The 24,751-nt window shown below is 40.7% G+C and overlaps 1 protein-coding gene across 3 annotated transcripts in view; it reads left to right on the top strand.

Moving 5' to 3' along the window:
• The window catches only part of gria4a (glutamate receptor, ionotropic, AMPA 4a), a 118,334-nt gene that overhangs the window by 74,606 nt on the left and 18,977 nt on the right, over positions 1-24,751 (top strand). For all 3 annotated transcript variants that reach the window (XM_053321375.1, XM_053321374.1, XM_053321376.1), the window contains exons 11-14: positions 69-275; positions 5,693-5,908; positions 7,086-7,246; positions 23,793-23,991. In XM_053321375.1, coding sequence (XP_053177350.1) covers positions 69-275; positions 5,693-5,908; positions 7,086-7,246; positions 23,793-23,991 — 783 coding nt within the window. The remainder of the gene's footprint in view (positions 1-68; positions 276-5,692; positions 5,909-7,085; positions 7,247-23,792; positions 23,992-24,751) is intronic.

Below are 24,751 nucleotides of genomic sequence, written 5' to 3'. Positions count from 1 at the left end.
TTTGATCATAAGTGCTGTCACGTTCATCCAAACAGTTGTGTCTCTCTCCCCTTATGCTGGTTCTGTAGGAGGGTCCCTATGTGATGCTGAAGAAGAACCATGAGTTATATGAAGGCAATGACCAGTATGAAGGATACTGTGTGGACCTGGCCTCAGAGATTGCCAAACATATCAGAATCAAATACAGGATCTCTATCGTTCCTGATGGGAAGTACGGAGCCAGGGATCCAGAGACGAAAATATGGAACGGCATGGTTGGAGAGCTTGTGTACGGGGTAAGAATGGACAGATTATATCTAGATATTCAGATCAACAAATGGATAAAGCAACATTTTCCAGATGAAAAGATGCAGCTTTTAAATTTCTTGTTTTCTCTAACCAGCAACCAAAAACCAAAAGATAATCAATCAATTCAACTAAGCAATTCTCTCTCTCTCTCTCTCTCTCTCTCTCTCTCTCTCTCTCTCTCTCTCTCTCTCTCTCTCTCTCTCTCTCTCTCTCTCTCTCTCTCTCTCTCTCTCTCTCTCTCTCTCTCTCTCTCTCTCTCTCTCTCTCTCTCTCTCTCTCCCCCTCTCCCCCTCCTTCTCTCTCTCTCTCTCCCTCTCCCTTCTCTTTCAGTCTTCCCGATCTTCCCAATCTATTAACTCCTTGCCCATCCTAGGAAAAAAAAAGATCATGCTTCCCAAACACACTGAAACATCACTCCTAGTTATTGGAACAGCAGAGACAGTTTTACATAGAGACATTACATCAGCAGCAGGGAAAACTTTAAATTCATCAATCAATTCAACTAAGCAACTTAAAAATAGTTATTTAATTTTGTATATTGATCAATCAATTAGTTAGCCAATGTTTCCAACACTACAAAATCTAATAATGTAGTCGAAAATTAGATTAATCTGGACGTTTTGTCAATTATCTGCACTACAATACAGATGACTTCATAGTGACACAAGGTAGTGTAATGCAATCCAGTATAACATCAACACAAATTATGGAAAGCTTTTCTTTAACATTGGACTCTTCATAAAGTTTGTACAGTAGATTTCATCATGACTCCATGGGCCATCGTGCAATACCTGAGAAATACTTGAAGCTATATTCGAAATATTGTGTTTCCTCCTGCCAAGACGCTTGGTCTTTGAAGAGTTCACTTATTCTTTTAAGAATTTGGCAAGCTGGCTAATTATGCCATTTACACCCATCCACAGTCTGAAATGTCACATTGCTTTCTTTTTCAAACTTTATCAACATGCAGGAGACAATGTCAGTCGTCACTTTGCGGAAGACTGAAAGTGGAGACGTTGCTGCAGAACAGCGACAGAATTAATTAGTCTCCAGAAATCCGTAGTGGAAGGTGACACAGCAGAACCGCCGCATTGACTAATCATGTTTGATTTGTTCCAAACACTGGCAGTCCTTTTCTTCTACCATGCAGAAGAAATCCATTTGTAGGATTTCAGCACTTTGTCCGCCTTAGTTCACTTCTCGGGTTGCTTTTTATATCATTGTGTCCGTTATTCACTGTTTATCTCAGTGGCTTTTCTTTTCTTTCATGTTGTATTCTTTCTCTCGTCTCCTGCCTTCTAATTTCATCTCTCAGTCTGTGGTGCATTGTGGGGGTTTTCATACACCTCTGCCCTCTCCTCATCTGGTTTTATTCTATGTCTCTTCTGATTTCCACGCCTTTCTTTTCTTGTTTATTGTCCTCACACTGTAGCATCTTCACTCCTTGTAGCGCTTGTTGTTTGATGTTCGGCCATTATATATTTCAGTTGTTACAGATACCCGTTGTGTTAAATGAATGAAGTTTTCTACTCAGTTTGGACTGATTTTGAGTGTGTCCGTGTGTGTGTCCGTGTGTGTGTCCGTGTGTGTCCGTGTGTGTGTCTGTGTGTGTCCGTGTGTGCATGCAAATATTTGTGAGACCTTGCTCACTACTTTATATTCTGACAGTGATGCTATCATCTCTCTTACCTGTCTCTTTCAGCCTTTTATCTCTCTCTCTCTCTCTCTCTGTCTCTCTGTCTCTCGTTTTCTCTCTCTCTCTCTCTCTCTCTCTCTCTCTCTTCTCTCTCTCTCTCTCTCTCTGTCTGTCTCTCTGACTCTCGTTCTCTCTCTTTCTCCTCTCTCTTTCTCCTCTCTCTCTTACTCTCTCTTTCTCCTCTCTCTTTCTCTCTCTTTCTCCTCTCTCTCTCTCTCTCTCTCTCTCTCTCTCTCTCTCTCTCTCTCTCTCTCTCTCTCTCTCTGTCTCTCTCTCTCTCTCTTTCTCTCTGTCTCTCTGTCTCTCTCTCTCTCTCTCATGCAATACAAATTCCCTATCTCCCTTCTCTTTCATTCTTCCCGATCTTCCCAATCTATTAACTCCTTGCCCATCCTGGAAAAAAAAAGATCATGCCTCCCAAACACAAGGATGATTCAGTGTTTACAATGAACGTATTCTCCCAGTTATTGGAACAGCAGAGACAGTTTTACATAGAGACATTACATCAGCAGCAGGGACAACTTGAAATGCTTTATTCAGCTGATCATGGATGGAATTAACAAAAGACTTTTAGTGATGTGCAGGAGCTGAAGACCAGCTTTCAAATCACCCAAGACGAGTCTGAAGAGAGAAGAAAGGGGATCCGAGGAGATTCAAACAAAGATAAAGTCATTTGAAAACAACATAATGAAGCAGGAAATGGGTGAAAATGTTTACCAAGCTGGAAAAACACTTAAAATCAGTGCAGGAGGACAAACATCTTAATTGATGGAATCGCAGACGAGAAAGGAGGGAACTGGTGTAAATTAGAGAAGAAGGTTTGACAAATACTCTCAAGCATCCTGGGACTAGATGGCATAAATATGGTTATTGATCAGCACCGGGAGGGAGGGAGGTAGGGAGGGAGGGAGGCCTAGGAAAAATGTTGTAAAGCATTTGCACTTTTAAAGACAGAGAATCTTTTCTTCTGCCAAGAGATTAAAGGCCAAAAAAAAAAATCTATATAAATGAAGACGTATCAAAAGCTGTGCAACTGAGGAGGAGAGAACTGTTGCAAAGAAAGAGGTGATAAAAGCAGTCTGAAGTGTGATAAGCTGGTCATCATGCAACAGGGAGTGGACAATCTCAATCAATGGCTTAAAGCTCCTCAAGGTTCAGTTTATAGGTGAAGATAGGTGAAGAGACAGGGACACATATAGCGGTGGAGTTGCATTTTATTATATATATATTTCAGTTATATATTATTTCAGTTGTACTATAGAAACATATTACAAGGACCGACATTGAGGTTATATAGCTACAGATTCACTGCCTATACTAGTTGTAAGGCTGCTCCAAACGATCTCAAAACTAATAAAATCGAGGGGAAACTATTTTTAATAATAATGGGATAGCGCTCAATAAGAAAGGTTTTATTTTGAAAAGCTTAGACAGGAAGCTGCTGCAGCTCCGTTAGTTTGACAGAAGCCGAAACACACGGCGAAATGTTTTAACTGTAAATAAAAGTGCAGAGTTTCCAGTCTGCGTCAGACGATGCTGAGTTTACTGACTAATTATTAAAAACCAGGAAGTGATGTGTGAACTATCGTCATGGTAACCCGCTCAGCACTAATATCTCTGCCCATTTTAAATTAATTAAATTAATTAAACCAAATGAACAAGAAAAAAAATCGTCTTAATAATTGTGATTTCAATTTTGACCCAAATAATCGTGATTATGATTTTTTCCATAATCGAGCAGCCCTAACTAGTCGGTTGTTATTATTATAGGCCACCCAGTTATAATTTGAAGTATTTGGATGGAATATGTGAACATCAGATGAAAGTAAGGATATTTTTCTCCTTGATTATCTGAATATCGACTGTTTGTGTCCACTACATAAGCAGTTGATTTCTCTGATGCTTGGAATCTGACCCAGGTTGTGACTCTGTGTTTATAGGCAGCTTGAGTGGCAGTGGGAAGCAATGAACATAATTTTATTCCTTTTAAGAAATACCCAAGTAATGTCTGGGTTTAGGATTGTTTACTGCAAGTCATATAAAAAGATTTAATGCAGATTTAATTATGTTAAAAACTTGAAATGATCAGATGTATTTTCCTGACATACATCAGACCACTTAAAATCTTTAACATCATTAACAAATGAAGGATAAATTAATGAGGTGGGTGGATGAGACTTAGAAATAGGTCTGTAGAGGGAAGTAGTACGCCATGAATTGATAATGAGTTCAGATCTTCGATGCTTCAAAGTAACAAAGCCAAGATAGGTGCTCATAAATCAGGGCGTTTCTTAGATTAAAGTCTTTATTGTAAACTGATAAATAAGGTTGCCATGGTAAATTACAACAAGAAGAAACTAAATGAACGCAATTCTCTCTGCTAATGTGAGTGAGACACATTAACGATTATCATGACTAACTATGGATGATTTGGAATAATACACCACACGTCTTTTGTCACTATTGTATGATGAGAACTGATCTTTACATCTACAGCTTCTTCTGCTCCCCATCAATATCACACTAAAAGTAGATTTTCTTTTAAAAAGTCACTCAAACAAAACTTTTTTCACATAGATGTTTTTTGCTGTTCAACCTTTGATTATTTTGTTTTTGTTGTTGTATTTTTGTGACAATTTAGTTTTAGTTTTTATCATAGTTTGCAGTTGTTTATTATTTCATATGTAGAGTTATTTCACTTATTTCCTGATCTTTATATTTGGCTTGTTTTAACTTTTTTACTTTATTGATATTGACAGTGTGATTTTAATTATTGTCAGTTTTTAACCCTCCTGTTGGAGGAAGGAAAGGAGGAAGAAGGAAGGAAAGGAGGAAGGATGGAAGGAGGGAAGGAAGGAAGGAAGGAAAGGAGGGAGGAAGGAAGGAGGGAAGGAAAGGAAAGGAGGGAGGAAGGAAGGAAGGAAGGAAGGAAGGAAAGGAAGGAAGGAAGGAAGGAAGGTAGGATGGAGGGAGAAAGGAAAGGAGGGAGGGAGGAAATGAAGGAAGGAAGGACAGGAAAGAAGGAAGGAAGGAAGGGAGGAGGGAGGGAGGAAATGAAGGAAGGAAGGATGGAGGAAAGAAGGAAGGAAGGTAGGAGGGAGGGAGGAAATGAAGGAAGGGCGGAGGAAAGAAGGAAGGAAGGAAGGGAGGAGGGAGGGAGGAAATGAAGGAAGGATGGAGGAAAGAAGGGAGGAAATGAAGGAAGGATGGAGGAAAGAAGGGAGGAAGGTAGGATGGAGGGAGAAAGGAAAAGAGGAAGGGAGGACGGTAGGGGGAGGAAATAAAGAGAGAAGGAGGGAGGGAGGAAAGGAAAGAAGGAAGAAGGAACAGTCAAAACAGACGGGGTCAATTTGACTTGAGAGGACGAGAAGAAGGTTAATGTTGTTTTTGTGTTCTCTCTCTGGAGGATTAGTGACTATTTTGTGGAGGCTAATGAGGATCCACACGAAGAATAAAGAATCTTTCTCCTGCTTCAAAACCCACTGATCATTTTCTGTGATCGTCTACTTAACCTGTTCCTTATGCTTCAACTGCCTTCCTTCTTTATTTTATCTTTCTCTTCAGATACTAGCTGCAGGAAATGGAGATTACAAAACAACCTGTTTACTATCACTCACCTTTTTGAAATATAGTCCTTACAAATGATTCCACTACAATTTGAGTACACTTAACACATACTTTTCTGAACAACCCCCCTCTTATTTGCAGAAAGCAGAAATTGCCGTGGCCCCGCTGACCATCACCCTGGTGAGAGAAGAAGTTATCGACTTCTCAAAGCCGTTCATGTCGCTGGGAATCTCCATCATGATCAAGAAACCCCAGAAATCAAAACCAGGTGTTTTCTCTTTCCTGGATCCGCTGGCCTACGAGATCTGGATGTGCATAGTGTTCGCTTACATCGGAGTCAGTGTCGTGCTGTTTTTGGTGAGTGATGAGTGATTTTTTAACAAGGCTGTAACACTTGGAAGAGTTTTGAGGGCTTGGGTTTAGTAGATTATAGAACTGATCTCTTATTTAGATTTACACTCTAGAAAATATGTGAAGCAGTAGGCCAACACTCACGGTGTCTGGTCTTAAAAGCACTCTTCTCTTCTCAGTGCTGTTACACCCGGATGCTCTTTTCTAGTGATAAAGAAACTAGTGACATGTATGTTTTAACCCTTGTGTCGTCCTCCCGGGTCAAATTGACCCCGTCTCTTTTGACTGTTCCTTCTTTCCTTCCTTCTTCCCCTCCTCCCCTCTTTCTTTGCTCTCTCCTCCTTCCTTCCTTCCTTCCTCTTTTCGTCCTTACTCCTTTCCTTCATTCCTGCCTTCCTTCCTTCCTTCCTTCCTTCCTTCCTCCTTTCCTTCTCTCCTAAATTCCTTCCTCTTTACTTACTCATTTTCTTCCTTCCTTCCTTCCCTCCCTCCTTCCCTTCCTTCCTTCCTTCCTTCCTTCCTTCCTTTCTTCCTTCCTTCCTCCTTTCCTCCCTCCTTACTCCTTTTCTTCCTTCCTTCATCCCTCTCTCCCTCCTTACTCCTTTCCTTCCTTACTTCCTTCCTTCCTTCCTTCCTTCCTCTTTTTCTCCTTACTCCTTTCCTTCCTTCTGTCCTTCCTTGACCTGAGGACAACAGGAGGGTTAATTAATATTTAAAAACCCTCAAAGTACGCATTCAGCTAATATTTTTGGTTTCCAGTATGGCTTCCCTCTCCACTTAAATGTCTAGAACATTTCTGCACCACTAAATACACACAGGCATCCTATATGGACAGATATATGGTCACAGACAGCTGCGTATACAGGTCATGCAAATATATATTGCAAGATATTTAAAATATTCAAGTTCATGTTGACAGGATTGATTAAATAGGCATGATTCTTATCACACAGACATGAATGCATATTCAAAGAAACATTTCCTTTTCTCTATCAGTCAGAACAAATTACCCTCCAACATTGTGCTCGTATAATTAGTCATACATATCTCCCTTCGTTTATTTAGTTCAGCTTTTTATCGGAATACAATTGTAATGCATTGATGTACCTAAGATTAGCTTTGTTGATTTTTCTCCTTCAGGGTCCTTCAAATGACTTTTTTTTTTCTTCTTCTGCTGTGTCAGGTGAGCCGCTTTAGTCCGTATGAGTGGCATGCTGAGGAACCAGAGGAGGGCACCGCGGAGCAAGGCCCCACTGACCAACCTCCGAATGAGTTTGGCATCTTCAACTCCCTCTGGTTCTCACTGGGAGCATTCATGCAACAGGGCTGCGACATCTCGCCACGGTGAGGGAGAGAAATGAAGTGTGTGAGACCAACAGAGTGCATCTGTGTACAAGTATGCGTCAGACTGAAAGGTTAAGGAGATAGTATTTGAGTCTGTATGCAGGATGCGTGTGTGTCTAACTGTCTGTAATGTCAGACTGCTGTCGTATTAGGCTGTCCGTGATTCAGACTGTTGACTGTGAATCACCTCTCTTTGCACTTTTTTTTTCACTTAAGCACTGAACTGGACTGCTAATCCAAGACACAGTATGTTGGGAATACAAACACAGACATGTACATAAAAAAAGCATAAAAGTGTGAAGAAAACACCTGCACACAGTCCAGTGGTCATGTCCATATGGGCGTGCTATGGTTTAAAATTTAGCAGTTTGCTAGGTGTGTATGAATATTTAATGCAGAGAGGCAGAGTCCAGCTGTATTTTTAGAATATTTATAAGAATATGGCATTTTATTATTGATAACCTGAGAATGCAGTTTAGTGAAATATTCATGGCCGTCATCCTCAAGACCTTTAGGGAGCAAATCTGAAGAGAGAAGGAACAGCAGGGAGAGCTTCACACCAAAACAAACGATAGAAAAGAGTGATAGACGATGAGTAGAGCGAAGAAATAAGTGTGAATGGTTCAGCAAAATATGTGTTGTTTGTTTAAGAAAATATTACAGACAATAATGAACACAACACTCTTATAAAAGTGGACACAAAATGATCAGTACTGCGCTTTAGGACAAAGATGAATATTCACAATTTCTGATTTTACCTTTTCTAAGAAATAGTGTCTGTCTTGTGTCCTTCACACTAACTGTAATATAAAGTGTGTGTGTGTGTGTGTGTGTGTGTGTGTGTGTGTGTGTGTGTGTGTGTGTGTGTGAAGGTCTGCCAGGTGCCTTTCAAAGTACAGATTTGAGAATTAGTAATCAATTAGTCTTATAAAATTAACCCGGGTACCATCACTCACATAATGACCTTTGACCTGAGAACATAATAATATATAGATGTAAGGGTTTCAGTAGACGGATGCTTTTCATTTCTAATTTCTAGTCATTTTTTCATATTAATTGAGTCAAAGATCTTCTAAATCAACCATCACTACAGTACTGTGATAGATAGATAGATAGATAGATAGATAGATAGATAGATAGATAGATAGATAGATGTTTGGACACACTTTCTCATTCAAATGAAAAAAGTGTGGGAAAGTGTGTACTGTATATTTGTGTGTATATATTTACCAAGGTTGCTTATATCTGTAACCTCTGAAGTCATACTTCCGTGTTAATCTTGATGAAATCATGACTGACAAACACTGAATCTGTCTCATCTCCACGTCTTTTCCTCTGCTTTCAAACCTAGTTTTATACCTTTCCACTGAATTCCCATCAGCATTTCACTTTTGGGAAAAGACAAAAGTTTTTACACCAGTGGAACAAACTTCACTTCCTTCCTCCTTCTCTTTCGCTCCTCTGTCCGTCTCTTTCATTCTGTCTTTCATCTCTTTCACACTCCCTCTCTTTTTCCTCTGTCCCCACTCCCCGACACCTGTCGTCTCCCACTCCTCCCCACTTTACTGTGACTGACAGGCCAATTCTAGCCCTAACACACAAGGTGGAAAACCATCACACCAGCTGTATGCGCCCACATTCACAAGCACAAACACACACAATGTGTACAAGAATACACAACAAACACATACACGACACACACATGCAGAAAAACACCCAGTGTGCACTTTCACAACAATCTAACACACACATGCAGAGCTCTCCATCACTTGTAGGCCTTGTTATAGATCTGTGCACATAAGCTACAGCTGTCATAGCGATAATGTGAGACTTAACATGAAGCCAGTATAAATCACCCAGACCTGTCACTTCCAATACAGCACAACTCCTCTAAAGGGCAGGATTACTGCAGTCATAAATGCCAGATTATATTCTTACAAAGCATAAGCTTTCACTTGTATATTTTTTTTTATTTCACCTTCTCCTTTTTCAGGTAAGAGAAGTTGTAGTGTAAACTTCCTCAAAAGGCAAGGCAAGGCAGTTTTATGTATATAGCACATTTCATACACAATGGCAACTCAATGTGCTTTACATAAAACAGAAAAACATGTAATTTGAGAAACATTAAAACATACAATTAACCCCCCACCCTTCCACACACACACACACACACACACACACACACACACACACACACACACACACACACACACTAATAATATAAACAAAGTACAGAAAAATAGAAAGAGAGAAATAAAATGCTAGAATAGAGCTTTAAATATAAGATTGCAGCATAAAATAATGATTAGCTTTAAAATCATTAAAAGGACATAGAGTGCAAATGAAAGATTAAAATGTAAAGTGCTTTAAAAGAGCTCAATCATAAGCACAGGAGAAGAGAAATGTTTTTAACCTGGATTTAAAAAATGTTCACAGTTGGGGCTGATTTCAGTTCTGCTGGTAGTTTGTTCCAGTTGTGTAAAAGCTGCTTCACCATGTTTAGTTTGAACTCTGGGCTCAACTATCTGACCTGAGTCAGTAGATCTCAGAGCTCTACTGGGTTTATATTCTGCTAACATGTCATTCATGTATTCTGGACCTAAACCATTCAGTGATTTGTAGACCAGTAGCAGAACTTTAACATCTATTCTATAGCTGACTGGGAGCCAGTGTAAAGGCAGGTCATAATTATATCATGAAATCTCATGTAGCACAGTTTCGGATTCACAGATAAGATGGAAAGATAAACAGATTGATGGAAATATGTTGCAGATTTAAAGATGCTTGGAACTTAATTGTCATATTCACAATATAGAAGTATATGAGCTTGTATAAGTTGAATTTCTGCTTCTAAAAAAGGAAGAGAAGGTTGTGTGGAAAACTAGAGTGAAAGGCAGGAACAAACAGCAGGATACAGTTGGGATTTGCAGAATGAGAAAGTGCCAAAGTTAGCATTCATTTAGAGAGTGGTGATTGATGGTCTTTCTAGAGGACATGTGACTAATGGCCGGCCTTGACTGTGTCAGTGCCCTTGCTGAGAATTTAGATTGGAACTCCTTCAGTCTTCACTCCTAAGACTTCAAAAATGACCTTGCACTAAAAGGAAGTGCAACAATGGTAGTCTACCTCCAGCCCAGACACAATGGCACCACCAAGGGTTTGCCAGGAGGGGCCACAATACAAGCGCTGGCTCCCCCGTTGGCCTTTGCCTTACAAATCACATTTGATTTGTTCTGATTGAACGTGCAGGTACTCCTCGTGTGTAGTTCAATTTTTTTTTTTGTATCCAGCACCTACCTCACTGAGGTTTTGTTAATGTGCACACCCGCCTACTTTATTTCATTGAAAAAGAAAAAAAACAAAACAAGGAGAACATGTGTATTTTCAAAAGCTGTATCCAATCAAGCACACCTGTTGCTAAGGAAAAAGTCAACAAAAAAAGATGTCTAATATTTGTTGCTGTCTCCCTTATTTGGTGCCCTAGGTAACCGCCGATGCATCCTATGCCATAGGTAGGGCCCTATAAAATCTGTTTTATTTTTTTTCCAAATTCCGTTTTTTCCATTTTAATTTTTGTGAATCCTGTTTTTTTACTGTTTACTCTTATTTTACTTTTTGCAAAACAACAGTTGACCTGACACATAGAAGTCCTTGGGGAACTGCTCGGCTCTGTACTGAGGGCTTAGTGTACAGTTTTCGAAGTTTTTTCGCAGGCGAAGACAGAGCCGAGGCCAGCCGCTTCACCATGCTTACATTGTTTGAAGGGGGATGGGCTCAGTGTGTGGAGGGGGGGGCTTGTTGTGCCACCCAGATTTGCTTCCCTCTGTGCAGTTTTCCCCAGACATACGTTCCTCTTCCACACGAAAACAGCATTTCAGTCAAATTATGTCAAATTCCGCGATATTCCGCATTAAAAAAAAATTCCGGTGGTGGTGTTTAGCTCAGTGGGTAGAGCACCCACCCCATGTGTTGAGGCTACAGTCCTCACTGTACCCCGGTTCGAATCCCGCACCGAGCGGTCCTATCCTGCGTGTCATTCCCCCTCTCTGCTTCCAGTTTCGTGTCTCTCTCTACTTACATTAAAGGCAAAAAGCCCCAATAAATATACTTCAACAAAAATAAATAAATAAATTCCGTGTTAATCGGCCAATTCCACGATCCCGTCCTCAATTCCGTGATCACAGAAATCATAGGGCCCTACATAGGTCACTCCATACAATATGTCAAGTGTTTTTTACTCCTTTCTTTGCGCACACATATCCAGCACTCCTTGCGAAACAGCAGTCTATTTAATCTGTCATGCTCTACTCTGTGTGTTCTTCATAAGCTGCAGCAGCTACAGTTCCCATCATGGGCATCAGTGCATCATCACCACTGCTGTTTGCTTATAGCATTTAATCAACTTCAACTCCATCCCAGAATCCACCTGTAGTCACTGATTTATATTGAAGGAATCTGAAAATGGGGAAATTTGTGATCGTCACACCCTAATCTCTCTAAGTGCAGACAGACTTAAGTGTACTCTGCAGGGAGTGATGAGGCTTGAATGACAGCAACATTCACCATACCTTATATTTACATAATAATTCAACCATTTCATATAAACTGACTAGCTGAAAAGATAAAGTGTCAATTTATGCTTATGGAACAAATATAATTAATAATATAATAATATATGATGTAATAATAAAATATAGTATCATGTTTCCTCGTTTATTAGATTTTGATGAATAAATGAACCCTCCTGTTGTCCTCGAGTCAAGGAAGGAAGGGAGGAAGAAGGAAGGATGGAAGGGAGGAGGGAAGGAAGGAAGGGAAGAAGGATGGAAGGGAGAAAGAAGGAATGAAAGGAGGGAGGAAGAAGGAAGGAAAGGAGGGAGGAAGAAGGATGGAAAGGAAGGAAGGGAGAAAGAAGGATGGAAAGGAAGGGAGGGAGGAAGAAGGAAGGAAAGGAGGGAGGAAGGAAGGAAAGGAGGGAAAGGAGGGGGGAAGAAGGAAGGAAAGGAGGGAGGAAGGAAGGAAAGGAGGGAGGAAAGAAGGAAGGGAGGAAGAAGGATAGAAAGGAAGAAGGAAGGAAAGGAGGGAGGAAGAAGGAAGGAAAGGAGGGAGGAAGGAAGGAAGGGAGGAAGAAGGATAGAAAGGAAGAAGGGAGGAAGAAGGATGGAAAGGAGGGAGGAAGGAAAGTCGGAAGGAAGGAAGGAAGGAACTGTCAAAACAGATACAGTCAATTAGATCTGCAAAAGCACTAGATCATGTCCTTTGAAAAGGAGATGTGTCATGTATATAACAATACCATTAATTTCCCATCCTCCCAGTTCATTGCTTCTAATCTTGCATTCAGCTAAATTATAACGCTAACTTCATTCACAGCTGACTACAGGGATGTGCAAATAGCTGTGTATGTTTTAGATGTACCTGCCATCTATAAGAGGCATAGCAACGTGCACAAAAGAGACACACTGAACCAATTTGAACCACCCATAAAGGAAAATCCATAATAGAGTATGGAGAACATTTGTAAGCAGTGTCTCTACTTGAGTTCCACTTAGAGATCAAATCCACAGAGTCTTAATTACGGAGCATAACAGTCCTTTGTGTGGTGTGTTGATTTAGGTCAATAAGGCAGATGTAATTTACATTCAAGTGTTAGGTAATGGAGCTTTAGTTTCTGCTTCTGTGATCGAGTAAAATTCATAAAAGCATTAATCAAATGGGAACAGTGAAACATTAAACATTACTGATTTTAAAATTAGGTCTATTTATTCAGTTTGCTTGTCTTGTCCATTGAATAAAATTGCATCAACTGAGCTGATACTAACTGGGTTCTTATTATTGTTAATATTATTATTATAAATTGGTATGAATAGATTATGATTTATGCCACCCATACTTACTTCTCTGTTCATATCTGAAAATAATTTCATGCTTTGTAGTGAGTCAGCTGCTCCATTTCCGAGTGGAATATGCTTGTTTGGAAATCTTTACGTAATGCATCCAGTCCGTTATTCCTATATCACCCAGCGACAAAAATCACTTCCACTTCACCCGTCATCACCAGGCGGGGAGTTCTGGTCCTCTGAAATGAAGCCAAAGCGGAAGTAACTTAGAACTGCATTCTATCAAAAGGCCACCAGGGGGCAACCGTTTTGTGTTCAAAAGGACTTCCGTTTCTATACAAGTCAATGGAGAATTCACCAACTTCTCACTTGATTTCTAACCTCAGTAAACGTTTTCAAAATGTGTTTATGGTCTCAATCGCTAGTTTAAAGCCTTCTTCAATGTAGTATGATGTTCATTTGTGACATTTTGGCCTCCCTGATTTTATATTTGACGATAAAGCAGGGTATGCATTAGGGCGTGGCTACGTCCTGATTGACAGGTTGATTGACCAATGTCCTCGAGATCCAGTCCTTGCAACCATAGCAACCTCCCCACTCCGCCTCATGCCCATATAAGTAGAATCCGTATTTTTATTTTTCCCATCATGCACCCGAAATTTTCAAGATGGCGCTGCCGAGATTCGAAACTATTGGCTTCCGAGCAGCAGTCCACAAACCAATGGGTGACGTCACGGATGTTACGTCCATTTCTTTTATACAGTCTATGGTCATCACTGGTGAGTTGACAGACACCAGTAGCAACTCAATTCCTTCAGAGGCAGCAACATTATATTCTTTTCCCATCTTCCAAATGTCTGTGCTGACCATGGGATGCTCATACGTGCTATGTATGTTATCCTCCTTCTCCTCCACTTCCTCTGCCACTTGTATCGTCTCTGGCTATTCAGCAGGGATCCGACTATTGAGGTTGACATTTACTGTGGAGCTGGGAATAAAGAGACGGAGACAGGAAGAGGTTCTTACAGACTATTGTATACGGTTATGTGTGAGTGTGTGTGTGTGTGTGTGTTTTATATATGCATTGCCCTCTGCCTGTTTGGCTTATTGCGATGTCTTTGTGTTTACCTTTCAAAAGTACAATACTCTTCTGTCTTATAACCTTCATAGGCATCTGTTGGTAAGCTGGTCCATGTGTGAGACTAGACACTGGATGTTTTGACTTTATACACTGTGTATGTGAGTGTGTGTGTGAGCCAGTTTGCATTTTGTATTGAGCTGCCATTGTATGATAGGTCCATTGGTATGCTGTGTGGGTCCCTCTCTCCCTGCTGCAGTCATCTCTGCAGTCTGGGTGAAACAGTGCAACACACACTCCTATTGAACTCTCCTACTCTCACTTTGTCTGCTCTCTTTTTGCTCTGTCAATCTATTGATCTATCTATCTATCTATCTATGCTGTGCATATCTGTCTATCACTCTTCTTCTGGTTTCTCTTAATTCTCCTTTTTCCTTTCTATCTCACATCCTTAAATCTTTTCGTCCCTGCTCTCGTTCAATTTCTTCTCTGGACATTTCAGAAACTGTTCCTGCTGCAAATCATCAACTTAGTTAATAAAATAATTGGCATGTCATAGCTATAAATTATAGTACACACACACGTCTGCAAACTATTCACTTTTTCTCAGAGGTACGAACACACCAGCTTGAGATTCCTTTTCCTTTTTCCACACTAGCAAAAGGTAATGGCTGGCAGGAGAAATGAAGACGTTTAGACACACACACACAAACACACACACACACACATACACACACACACACACACACACACACATTGTCAGTGTGACCTTGAGAAGCCATTTGCAACACCCACCTGTCATCTTTCAGTCCAGGATATTGGGCTTTTAATGTTAGTGATTGGCCTGGTCACCGCACAAAGGGTGGAAACATAGTGATGGACAGTTTGGTGATGGGACTAGAATTTTTAAAAAGTGGAAATGAATTAATGGCAGAGAAAAGTGACAGAATGTACACCGATAGAGGTCCGGGAGCGAGCGCAGGAGAGGGGAGAGAGGTAAACTGATCACCAGTGAAGATCTCAGAGGAATTGGATCTGTCTCTGTCAATAAACATCTGAAATTACAGCTCTCTTCTCCTTCTCCTGTGTGTGTGTGTGTGTGTGTGTGTGTGTGTGTGTGTGTGTGTGTGTGTGTGTGTGTGTGTGTGTGTGTGTGCGCCGCTGGGTGAGGGTACTTGTGTGGTATTTAGTTCTGAGTGTGTGTGTGTGTGTGTGTGTGTGCGTGCGTGTGTGAGAGTCATGTGTAAGTATTGAGTAAATGGCCGTGGGTGTGCTGAATAGTTAATGGTGGCAACAGATCCAGCTAATGGCATGACTAACTAACTACAGTGGGGCACTGGGCACTGAAGCTTACTGAGTAATTAATGATTAGTGTTAAGTCACTGATTACAATCAAGTTGCATTGACTACGTTTATGAAATAGGCAAGGCAGTTTTATTTATATAGCGCATTTCATACACAATGGCAACTCAATGTGCTTTACATAAAACAGAAAAACATGTGATTTGAGGAACATTAAAATATACAATTAACCCCCCACCCTCCACACTAATAATAAAAACAAAGTACAGAAAAATAGAAAGAGAGAAATACAATGCTAGAATAGAGCATTAAATATAAGATTGCCGCATAAAATAATGATTAGCTTTAAAATCATTAAAAGGAAATCAAATGCAAATGAAAAGATTAAAATGTAAAGTGCTTTAAAAGAGCTCAATCATAAGCACATGAGAAGAGAAGAGTTTTTAACCTGGATTTAAAATTATTTCAGTTCTGCTGGTAGTTGGTAGTTCCAGTTGTGTAAAAGCTGCTTCAAACATGTTTACTTTGAACTCTGGGCTCAACTATCTGACCTGAGTCAGTAGAAATAGTAGAAATAGTTTTTAGAAATCCTCTAAACAATCTTCTCACTGTTTGTCTCTCTGATGAGAGAGAGTTTATTTTATTCTGCTTTTCACTATTTACGAAAGCATTCATCTATTAATCTGATTTCCTTTCACACCTTCACACCCTTTCTTCTAACTCCACCTAGTCTTTCTGTCCGTTTCAATTATTTTTACACTTGGAGTCCATACAAGAGAGATAAAAGATAATAATAATAAAAACATGTTCTGTTTATATGCATGTTTCATTATCTGTCTGTTCTTTATTGTGCACTTGTCAAACATTCATATAGCAGGAGTTTACCAAAACGTTAGGAGGTGGGGATAGACTTTACCTTTGAAATAATAGCTGTCACCATCACTGGTGGCCTCTTTGCTCCCCAGTTGGATCATCATGTATCATTTTCTTGTTGTAAGTAAATACTTTTTTCTTTTCCTTTTTCATGCTTGTTATGTAGAAATGTACAAAGTGTCCTCAATTATTTCACTTTGTATCATTTTAACCTTCGTGTCGTCCTCCCGGGTCAAATTGACCCCGTCTGTTTTGACTGTTCCTTCCTTCCTTCCTTCCTTCCTTCCTTCCTTCCTTCCTTCCTTTCTCCCTCCCTCCTTCCGTCTTCCCTCCCTCCCTCCCTCCCTCCCTCCCTTCCTTCCTTCCTTCCTTTCTCCCTCCCTCCTTCCCTCTTTCCTCCCTCCCTCCCTTCCTTCCTTCCTTCCTTCCTCCTGCCTTCCTCCCCTCCCCTCCTTCCTTCTTTCCTCCCTTCCATCCTTCCTCCCTTCCTTCCTTCCTCCCTTCCTTCCTTCCTTCCTTCCTTCCTTCCTTCTTCCTCCCTTCCTTCCTTGACTCGAGGACAACAGGAGGGTTAAGAAAAATAATATAGTAAGACTCAATAGGTTACTAAAATTAACATTTTTTAATGAAGGTGTAGAAATACAAATGGACACAAACTGGATGTGCACAAACAGATAAACAATGAAAAACACACAACAATCCAGCACAAGCTCTCTCAGTTGTTGTTTGTGTCTGTTTTTCTGATTGCTTTTGTGTGTTTGGATGTGTCACCATCAATCTGTTGATGAACCTTAATCTGCACAGGCATATTTTTTTCTGTGTTTGTGTGTCTTTGTTAGGGCCATTACATCAACAGGTTTCTTTTCTGTCTAGATGATTGTGATTACTGTCATACCACGGGGTACATCTTTGTCTTCTAGTAGTTCATCCAAGATCAGATTCTCTCTTACACACACACACACACACACACTTCTGAGCTGTGCAGTTTCTTTCCATACAATGCTATATGAAAAGAAACTGTACAATTCAGAAATGTATGTGTGTGTGTGTGTAAGACAGACAGAGGAACAGTATGCCATTAATCTTTCACACTGAGGATTGGCGAGGCAATCTGTTGGCTATCATAGATGATACATGACCCGCTATAGAATGAGTTGCCTGTTGCATACCAACACAAACGACACATTCATGTACACAGTCACGCTGCCACAAACACATGCGCACACTCACCACACACAGACATAAAAACATAAAAAATCAAGGGCGTCACTCCCAGAGCTCACCCACGAACACAAAATGCACTCGTACATCAGCTCACAGGTGCAGGCAGGCTCTCATACACGGCCTCATCTGAATCAAGCACCTTCTCTTGACCTCCAGTAAACAAGGCCAAATGTGGGTTAATGCTGCCCTCTTTGGTTTTCATTCTCTCTTTCATTCACCCACTGCATTATTTTAGAAGGGTTTATTGTTGAAATTAGCTTTACATCCCAACGGCTATCAATAAATTAAATCCTGACAATCTGGTATCTGTAGCTGTTGCAGGCTTGTAATAAGTCCATCCAATGATTTCATTCTGCACACATGAAATGACTCGATGACCAATCAGCCTGTCGAGCTGCATGCACTCTGCCCATGTACTCATTGTGCATGGCTTCAAAACACAGGCCCATTCCTAATGTCCACACTCTAGGACTCTTGGATGTTGAGCCATGTTCCTGCTAAGTGTGCAGTAGCTTAGGACTGTCCCATTGTCAGATCATCATGTGCATGAGGGCTCTCTCACAGACATTTTGAGCCCTTTATGCACACTTTCTGTACGTCTGCCTGGGGCTATTACCCACAGTTCATAGCATTGTTACATTAAATCGGTTAGGGTTAGGGTAAATATGGGGTTACCAGGGAAGCCCCAAAATTAAAAATAGTAAACAAATTGACCTGTGGGTGTTTAGCCTGGCATAGTGGGTGTGCTGGTATGCCCTAAATTTACATACAATTTACATAGTGTGAGCCTGAAAGACATTCAAATCAGGCATTTTGTCCTTTATTTTGGCGCTTTTCCACTACAAAGTTCCAGCAGGACTCGACTCGTTTTTTTTTGCGTTTCCACTAGGGATAGTACCTGGTACCTGCTACGTTTTTAGTACCTGCTCTGCTGAGGTTCCAAGCGAGCCGAGCCGATACTAAATGTGACCTCAACAGACTGCCGGCTGCTGATTGGTCAGAAGAGTTGTCGCTGGAAGAGTCATGAGCTGTCCCACACAAGAATCAAACCCGGCATTTTTAAATACCGGTAACAGCGTTAAAACCATACGGCTCAGTTTTGTTGCTTTGTGTGTGACAGAAAGCCACATACAGCAGCAAGTACACCATCACCTCCATGTCCGCCATTGTTTATGTGTTTGTGTCGCGTATAAAATGAAGTCACGGCAGTTTCGCGGAGCTGTTGCTATGACGACCCCGCCCACGTTGAGTAGGTACTTTTTTGTAATGGAAAAGGTCGTTCCTGGAACCGAGTCGAGCCGAGTAGTGCTAGAACTGTCTAGTGGAAAAGCGCCATTTGACTATCATGCACATGGCTATTTTATGGGTTCGATATCTGTCTTATTAATGTATTATGTGCAGTATGAATGAGAGGTTTTACTATTTTTTGTCTTTTTCTGTTTAAGAGAGCCCTCGAAGACTAATTCTAATGAGTATCATGCTATTGCAATAAAGTATTAGATCTTAAATCTTAAGTGCTTAAGTGCCATGAAGAAAAAATGTCCCAAACCCATAAACCTATGTGACATGTTTTGGTGTCATTAAGGTGTCATTGATGTCCAAAAGTGCTGTCTCATTCCTCTTTATACCTTTTTGAGCCCTCTAGCTTCTCACACCCAACCACTTACCAGGGGACATCAATTAAGTCTGTGCTGCTTCAGGGCTTAGGGCCTAGGGGGATGCTTTGGGATTGGGCCAGAAAGTTTGGGGGCCAGGGAAGTAGTGAGATACCGATGGATAAGACGTGATGGGACTGCAGCAGGGATTGCAGCAGCACAGAGGAAAAACTACAGGAATATGAACTGAGAGCAGAATGAAAAGCAACATGCAATCATCAGTCTATTGCCTGTAGTGCGGGGGGAAACAGCGCATAATCTTATCAACAACACCGGAGCAAGAGACTTTCAATGGAAGTGAACTCCCAGAAGTGAAACACAATATCAGTTGAATTCAAGCAGGGAGATGGGACACTCTTTACTTGTTTCAAACAGATGAGAGGCAGTCCTGTTTAATGTTTGCTAAAGGCTGTTGTGCCTTGAAAGGAAGTATAGTATTTGTGAGTGAGTGCATGTATGAATTGCCGTATGCAGAGGGGGGGGGGCAGCTGCAGGAGGAGGGTTGTATTTTCAAATCCTGGCATTTTTATTATCTTTCCCAGATAACTGCCTACCCCAGCTTTATGAGAAATCTGTTTAGTGGGTTGATTTCTGCAGAAGAAGTCGGATTAATTGGGTTAGGTTTAAATTTAATAAGGTTTGTTGCAGGGTTTAGATAAACTATTTGCATTTATACACACACAAAAAAAACCTACTCATAGCCTCATGTTATTGTAGCTCAACTTCAGTCCAAAATCTAACTACAACCTGCCAACTTATAATTAGGGGCACTAAATAAGTTAATTTTCACAGCTGAACAGTTGGTTGTTTGTAAAATTGTATGTGTTTTCTAATTACACAGTCTGTCCTCTCACGGCATCAGTCCAAAGGCTTATGAATATTGTGTGGAGCTTATCCTGTAATTGGGTATTCCTCCTGAGCTCTGGTTTTTCTCCCACATCGTAATGTATTTTAGGTATTATAAATACCTCAAGTCATTCCTGTTGTCTAAAGCACTGGCACAAGAACTAGAGTTGAATACTGTAGGTCAAACACAGGAGATGTAATTTAAACTAATAGTTCATTCAGACCAATTTGATCTCATGTGGGCCGGATCATTAAAAAGAGGGAAGGAAGGAAGGAAGGAAGGAAATAAGAAGGGAAGGAAAGAAAGACAGGATGAAGGAGGGAAGAAAGGTAGGAAAGAGACAAAGAAGGAAAGAAAGAGAGGAGGGAGGAAAGGAAGGAAGGAAGGACAGATGGAAGGAAGGACAGAAGGAAGGAAGGACAGACAGAAGGAAGGAAGAAAGGAAGGAAGGACAGATGGAAGGAAGGAAAAGAACACAGGATGGTAAGTGGGCCGGAGCGCACCCCTCCGCGGGCCGTATCTGGCCCATGGACCACATGTTTGACACCCCTGCCTTACATGTTATAGTAATTTATAATGACACTTCAAAGATCAATGCTCGACAGTATCATGAGACAGAAGTGTGCTCAGCCATATTTTGGAGATTATATAATAGCTTGGAGCATAAGTGAAAAAGTGCTGATCTTGACTCTTTTTACCTTTCTTCTCTTTATCTTTGTCTCCTTTTTTTTGCTATCTGCACTCCTGTCATCTTCTTTTGCGGCACCTTGATCCCCCCTCCTCCCCCTCCTCTGTCTCTTTGTTGCTGTCTGGATGTCCGCTCAACTCATACACTCACTCCATCAGGTCAGATTAAAATGATGTCACAGCTTGTTTACCAGCCAACCGATCTTATCACACACCCCTCTAGGCCTCTGTGGGAGACCTATGAACATTAGTTTCTAAAGACGTATTATCCTTGTTCCTGCATGTAAGTCATCATCATCACGTTATCACCGTCATCAGCATTAACATCAACAACAATATTTTACTGATAGTTGAAGTAAATGTTGTTAGTGTATTTAATATGTGACACTCCTGTCTGTTGCTTCTGATAGTCAGCTCTGTCTCTATCAGTGAACCACAAAGCTTCATCTTCTAAAAAAAAATCCACTGTCTCAAAATAAGTTTTTTTTTTCACTTATTTTTTATTGATTTTAAGATTAACCCTCCTGTTGTCCTCGAGTTAAGGAAGGGAGGGAGGGAGGTAGGGAGGAAGGATGGAAAGGAAAGAAGGAAGGGAGGGAGGGAGGGAGGGAGGGAGGAAGGAAGGATGGATGGAAGGAAGGAAAGGAGGAAAGGAAAGAAGGAAGGGAGGCAGGGAGGGAGGAAGGAAGGATGGAAGGAAGGAAGGAAGGAAAGGAGGAAAGGAAAGAAGGAAGGAAAGGAGGAAGGAAGGGAGGAAGGGACGAAGGACGGAGGGAGGAAAGAAGGAATGAAGGAAGGAGGGAGGGAGGGAGAGAGAAAGGAAAGGAAGGAAGGAAACAAAGAAACAAAGAACAGACGGGGTCAATTTGACCCGGGAGGACGACATAAAGGTTAATACACAGAAACAAGGTATAAACTTTTTCTTCACAAACATCTAGACACCAAAAAAAAAACCAGACCAATAACCAAGAATAAATTAGAATAAAAAAATAAAAAATAAAATAAAAATAATAATAATAAAAAATAAGTTAATTCATTCATTCATTTTTAAAAATGAATAAAGAAAAAGAAAATGGAACAAAAACAAACCCCACACAAAAAATACCCACACAATGTCAAACAGACAGAAAGCAAATACGAAATATCGCATCAGGAGTCATAATAAGTCTCATAATAAGTTTAAAAGAAAACGTAACAACTCCTGCTTTATCATAGTATACATAATTTAGATTAACGATCAATGCTTCTTGGATATACACTACCAATTCATATTTGTGTGTGTGTGTGTGTGTGTGTGTGTGTGTGTGTCTTCAAAGAAGTGTGCTGGCTTTTGACCGTCAGCCGAATGCAAAGTTGCTCCGAAAGGTGACAATTTATGCCGAGTCAGGCGTCACTGCACCTCTCGCTCTTGTTTTCTCTCTTCAGCACATGCTCATTAAAACCCAGCTCAGCCTCAAGGTAACTCACACATCTTCACAATCATACTGTGGTATCATTAAACAGCTACCTGTCCGAACAATGCGGAGTCATTATTTTCCGACTTTGTACAAGAAGGAATGTGACCAAAATAACTGAAGTGTCTGCTTATGATTGTGTCAGGATTTACACATAGGTACAAATGCACCATGAGAAGTGAACAAGAGATAGTAGTACAACTCTTCTTTTATGGGTAGACATAAGGTGACACATTTTTAAATTGCTTATTTTGTGAGGAATGTGAATGACATTAGGTGAAACCAGGCGGGGAGTTCTGGTCCTCTGAAATGAGGCCAACGTGGAAGTAACTTAGAACTGCATTCTATCAAAAGGCCACCAGGGGGCAACCGTTTTAGTGTCAAAAGGACTTCCGTGTCCATACAAGTCAATGGAGAATTCACCAACTTCTCACTTGATTTCTAACCTCAGTAAACGTTTTCAAAATGTGTTTATGGTCTCAATCGCTAGTTTAAAGCCTTCTTCAATGCAGTATGATGTTCATTTGGGACATTTGTGCCTCCCTGATTTTATATTTGATGATAAAGCAGGGTATGCATTAGGGCGTGGCTACGTCCTGATTAACAGGTTGATTGCCCAATGTCCTTGAGATCCAGCCCTCGCAACCATAGCAACCGCCCCGCTCCGCCCCAATGGCCCCGCCTCATGCCCATATAAGTAGAGTCCGTGTTTTTATTTTTCCCAGCATGCACCTGAAATTTTCAAGATGACGCTGCCTAGATTCGAAACTATTGTCATTACGTCCATTTCTTTTATACAGTCTATGGTTGAAACCTGAATCCTACAAAATCCTCTGTTTCATTTTCTTTGACTTTTACATTTTTAAACCTTTATGATAGCTGAGGATATGTAAACATATGTCTTTCCAGATACCTTCTTCACTTTCTGTCTAACTCTTTGGATATTTTATGTCACTGTTTGCACCCATTAAGAATTTCAGCGTCTTTTATTGACTGCAGCGCTTAGAAGAGAATTTAACATCTTGCTACCTTCTCCCATCTTCCTGTCTCTTGCTCTGTTGTGCCTATTCTTGCTTACTCTCTCCCCCTTTACTCAGTAAAAACCAAAGTTCATGTAAACAAAATGAATTGCCACTTACTTTGATGCTCTTGCTCACAATTGTTAGATAAAGAGAGTAAACATGGTAGAAAGAGGAAAGAGGCAGAGAGGATGTGAGGGATGGAGGAGCGCCCAGATTACAATCTGTTTCATGTAGCCTTTGTTATTGTGTGTGCTGAACTGGTTCGGGGGTTGAAAGACAATTACTTGGCAGTTCTGTCAGTTTCACAGTTATGCACACGGTGGTATCGGAAATGTGGTATGTTTCATATCTCTGACCCAGGAATTAATTATGTTTCCTTCTCTGTTTTCTCTCCGCTAATCCCCATCACTCTGTTTCCCTCTTCTATTAATTTTATCCCTTTGCATTCACCTTCATCTTTTCTTTCATCCTCTTTCACTCACCTTGCTGCCATTTTTTTCATCTCTTTCATCTTCTCGTGTGCCTTCTTTGGCAATCTTCCACCTCTTCAATCTGTCTTTTCTCCAGGTCTCTCTCTGGACGTATTGTCGGAGGTGTGTGGTGGTTCTTCACCCTTATCATCATCTCCTCTTACACGGCCAACCTGGCTGCCTTCCTCACTGTGGAGCGGATGGTTTCCCCCATAGAGAGTGCGGAGGACTTAGCCAAACAGACAGAGATAGCGTACGGGACACTGGACTCAGGCTCTACTAAGGAGTTCTTCAGGGTATGGACTCAACATGCTCTGTTCATTCACTTGATTCCTTGAGAAGGTATCAAGCTTTTGCTTTGTTAAAGCGATGGTTCAGCGTAATTTCGACCTAGCGTCATATGCACCATGAGGTCTATCTAAACACCACCTCAGCCGTTCATTTTCATTTGGTCGGAAAATAGTGGAGTTAGAGCCATCAGCCGCTAACGGGACCACCAGTGTATCTGGTAAATTACCCCACTAATAATGCCTGGATTGTTATCAAACTTCTACATTAGTACAGTTAGGGTCTTTACTCATAAATCGATGCATTGAAAAGTGTGTAAGTACACCAGGAGTTAATTAAAATAAACACTTACCTGATGGCTTTTACTCTGCTGCTAATGCTAAAGCTGTAAACATCGTCGAAATATTGCGCAATCACTGAAATACCATGTGGTCTCTTGAGACACCCGCACAGCACATCTAAAGATCTGTGCGTGATCACGTAATATTTCGACCTCATGGTGCATATGACGCTAGGTCGAAATTACGCCAAACCATTGCTTTAAGTCAAGTTAATTTTCTACTGAGCTCAAACTGCTGAACGGCCAAAGTATTTTCAATGTGCTGATCTCGCTGGTTGAACCATTGTTAAGAACATAACCACCTGTGTTCATACTTTTTTTAAAGCAAAAGGTTTCAAGGTTATCATCACAACCTAAAGATACATATACGTAAACCGATTTTACGATTTTAATGACATCTAGATTGTTTATCAAATTAGCTAAAAAAA

Source organism: Scomber japonicus, chromosome 6 (genome assembly GCF_027409825.1).
Source record: "Scomber japonicus isolate fScoJap1 chromosome 6, fScoJap1.pri, whole genome shotgun sequence".
NCBI lineage: Eukaryota > Metazoa > Chordata > Actinopteri > Scombriformes > Scombridae > Scomber > Scomber japonicus.
This window is presented reverse-complemented; position numbering and strand designations above follow the sequence as displayed.